Source organism: Octodon degus, unplaced genomic scaffold (assembly GCF_000260255.1).
Source record: "Octodon degus isolate 3935 unplaced genomic scaffold, OctDeg1.0 scaffold00138, whole genome shotgun sequence".
In the NCBI taxonomy this organism is placed as follows: domain Eukaryota; kingdom Metazoa; phylum Chordata; class Mammalia; order Rodentia; family Octodontidae; genus Octodon; species Octodon degus.
Window position 1 is genome coordinate 5191480 of NW_004524714.1, and position 3995 is coordinate 5195474.

A 3995-nucleotide genomic window follows, 5' to 3' on the forward strand; every position below is an offset into this window, starting at 1 on the left:
ATAAATAAATAAATAAATTTTTTAAATGAAAAAAAAAAAAAGCTAAACAAGGGGGGGTGGGGAAGCAGCCTGTATAGGGGCTCTAGCTCAGTAGTAAAGCATTTAACTGAAAAACAGCTTGTGTACCTGTGCGCCTGTGCATTCCTCAGGGAGTGGAGAACTTTGTTCAGACCAGATCTGCTGATGATTTACACACCTGCACTATGTGTCTTCCTGCCCACCCTGGCCTGTGCCCTTTTGGGCAAGGAAAATTGTTGCTGTCTCTCTTTGGCACAAGCAAGATGAGCTTGGGCAGCAATTTTCAGAGGGCCTTTTGGCAGTCGGCCTCTTGCCTAGTGATGTAGCTAAACTCATGAGGCCTGGGGCTGATCTCTGCCTGCTTCTCCCACCTCTTCCTGTCCCAGTTACTGGCCTCATCGTGACACAGGTGACAAAGTAAGGCCTTAGGCTTATGTCATGGCCCTCACTTTCTGTCTCCATTCAGTGTCTCAAAATAGAAAAGGGCTGAGAATGGAACTAAGTGTGAAGGCCCTGGTGCCAGTCTACACTACCAAAGAAAGGCAAAAAGGATGATGACTGGAACAGGGTAGGGCCTCAGTATCAGCAATTTTTATTATTATTGTGATACCATTGTTACTACAATAAGTTTATAGAATGCACAGGAGTTTCTTAGGAGTTTGTTTAAAGCATATATTTTCAGCCCAACCCCTGAAATACTGATTTCAGTAAGCCTGGTATAAGGTTTTAAGTTGAATAACTGTCCCCAGGTAAATCTAATCCCAAAATTTGGAAAACACTACTTTGAAAAATGTTGCCTACAGAGCCGGGTATAGTTGCACACACCTATAACCCCAGCATGTGGGAGGTTGAGACAAGAGGATTGTTGCAAGTTCGAGACCAGCTTGGGAGCTACAAAAGTGAGCACAAGGCCAGCCCAAACTTCATAGCATGACCCTGTGTCGAAAGAAAGAAAGAAAGAAAGAAAGAAAGAAAGAAAAGAAAAGAAAAGAAAAGAAAAGAAAAGAAAAGAAAAGAAAAGAAAAGAGGGGGGGAGGGAGGGAGGAAGGAGAGAGAAAGAAAAATGCTGCCTAGAGAAAACATCCAGGCTTTTTCCTGCAGCATTATAAAGCACCGAAGGAAGGAAGGAAGGAAGGAAGGAAGGAAGGAAGGAAGGAAGGAAGGAAGGAAGGAAGGAGAGAGAAAAATGCTGCCTACAGAAAACATTCAGGCTTTTTCCTGCAGCATTATAAAGCTCCTTATCTGACTTTTTTGCCCACCTTGTGCTCTTCTTTCTTATCACCTAGCCTTTAGAAGTGGTCATTTCCTGAAGGCAGGGAGCTCCTCTGTTCCCAGCAGGGCCCCCTGCCTCCCCAGCCACTGGCTGCCTCGGGAACTCCCTCTTGCCCTGGCCCTGTCTCTGTCTGTATACCGCCACTGCATCCACTTACTGCATTATTAGTCATTTGACCCAAACCCAGTGACCGAGGACTGTGCCAAATGCATCTGTGTGTGGCTTTGATCTATGGATTGTATCTCAATTTGCTGCTTTTTGGGTCTTGTAGTTTTTGTCCCCTTTCTATAACACAGTCATGGTTTTGCAGGCATCAGTAATAGTTAATAGTTACTCGACAGAGAAATGACTTCCTTTGCTCATCTTTGAACTTACAGAAAACAGTTGCTGAGCGGAATTTGGAGGATGCCAGACAGCAGCTGGTGGCAGCCAGAAGCGGCCAGGCCCAGACCATCAGTGTCCTGGAGACTCGGGTACGGACCTGACTCGGGGCTTCTTAAGTCTGGGCGGTGACCTGGCTGAAAGAGCTCTTGCAGGGCAGAGACTTACTTTCTTCACTCTTGCCTCATCACCATCGTTCTTCCACATAAAGCTGTTCTCTTGCTTGTTTCTCTGTTTTATTCCTATTGGCCTCCTTCCTATAGGAAACCATTTGGATGTAGTTAATGTAGACCCTACTTTAAAATGAGCAGTACTATTTTATGTGCATGTGTTTTTAATTTGTACAAATCTAAATGACACAGCTATGAATAGGTCTTCTTTGTTACTTTCAACTGCTCCATCTCCCACCTGCATCGGCCTCCTAGCGCTTGCTCCTTCCTCCGTGTTTGTCTAGTACATGGCAGACACCCAGACCGCCTTCCTCTTCCTGCCACCTCTAGTTACCCTGCAGGGAACGACCTGTCCCTAGCTCTTGTAGGACAAGAGACGTTGTGACTGAGTGGGACAAGACCGTTCCCAGAAGAGCTGCACCTGGCTCTCTTCCCGTAGCAGGCATAAGGGCTCCTAGATCTGTATTTCTGCTTTTTCTATCATGACTGTTTCACTGCCTTTTACTTTGTTGATGTTGTTTTTTGTATTTTTTTATTTTGGGGGGATTTTTTGGCCAGTTTTACAGAGTGAATAGTGCATTGCTTTATTTTTATTGCTATGGTTATTAATGAGTTTGGCTGTTATTCTGCTTTTGGAATTATACATACATATCCTTGGCTTGTATTTCCTTGTCATTTTCTGGGGTTTTTTCTTACTTAGTTGGTAGGATTTTATTGTATGATTTATAGGTTTTGTCAGCTTTAATCATGAGCAAGTCTTTTAACTTAGTGCATGAGTCCTTCCTTAAATAGAAATTCATAGGTTTGATATATAACCAGATTAATGAAATGTCTTGCTACATGAAGTTCTATTTAAGAAATCCATTCTTAAGTAATTCCAACACACTGGAAGGTGAGGGAATGTGGCTCGCTGTGAAGCCCCTATGTTCAATCCCCAGTAGAGAAAAAAAAAAAGCCATTCTTGCTAAGTCATAGAGATTGTCTGTATTTGTGTATTAATTTTATAATTTTGTCCTTCACATAATAAATCTCTAGTTCATGTACAAATTATTTTTATGTGTGAAATAAAGTAAGGAGCAGCTTTATTTTCAGGTTTAACATCATTTACTAAATAATCCATCCTTTCCACATCGACTTCATCCTAACTTTATCATTTACTAAGCTTCTGTGTGCACGTTTGTCTCTATGTTTGCCATACATTCCATTGATCTGTTGTCTGCTGTCTTGCAAACTTCACCATGTTTTTATATTGTCATGTTGTCAGTACTGGATGTCAGTGTCTAATAAAACAAATTCTCTTTTTCTTTGAAAGTTCACTATTTGAGAACTTTTAAAGTTTTCTTGGTTTGGAGAGTTTTTTGGTTGTAAATGCTACTCGGTTCACAAACTCAATTCTCTCTCTGATTTTGATAGCAAACTGAACTGGATGAGAACAAAATCAGATTTTCCCGTAAGGCCAACATTGAACTAACCTTTGAATTTGTTTCTCATCCAACTCAGTTTGTGACTAGAATTATGGAAAGCGTCAGGTTTGTGAACCGGGGTATGCCCCTGGAAACTGGAATCAAACCCAGGGCTTTGCACATACTAAGCAAGTATTTTCCCAGTAAACCATATCCCTGATATATATATATTTGTTTAAAAGATAAAAACAGAGACTGAGCATGGTAGCATGCACCTATAATCCCAGCTTCTTGGGAGGCTGTAAACAGGTGGATCACTATGAGTCCAATCTAGTAGTGAGACCCAGAAAACCCTGTAGACCCTTCCCTAAAGTACAAAAATAAATAAATAAAAGATAAAAACTTTTCTTTTTTCCTTGAGACAGAGTCTCACTAAAGTGGGCTGGGGAGATGGCTCAGTAGAATAAGCACTTCCCTGGCAAGCACAAGGGCCTCAGTTCAATTCCGGGTTCCACCAAAAAAAAAAGTCTCACGAAACTGCTTAGGCTAGCCTTGAACTTGGCAACCCTGTCTCAGCCTCCCAGGTAGCTGCAATAAATAGGCATGTGTTACTATCCCCAGCTTTATAAATTTTTAAATTCCTAAAAGGCTCAGTTTTATAATCCCAACATTCTCAAGACTGAGACCACAAAATCTCCTAAACTACATAGTGAGCCCTTGTCTTTTTTTTTTTTAAATTGTTTTTTTTTT

The 3995-nt window shown here is 41.5% G+C and overlaps 1 protein-coding gene across 1 annotated transcript in view; it reads left to right on the forward strand.

Annotated features, from left to right (window-relative positions):
* Positions 1-3995, forward strand: part of Golga1 (golgin A1) — a 61214-nt gene that overhangs the window by 32137 nt on the left and 25082 nt on the right. The window contains exon 12 of the mRNA XM_004641622.2: positions 1669-1764. Within this exon, the coding sequence (XP_004641679.1) occupies positions 1669-1764 (96 nt within the window). The remainder of the gene's footprint in view (positions 1-1668; positions 1765-3995) is intronic.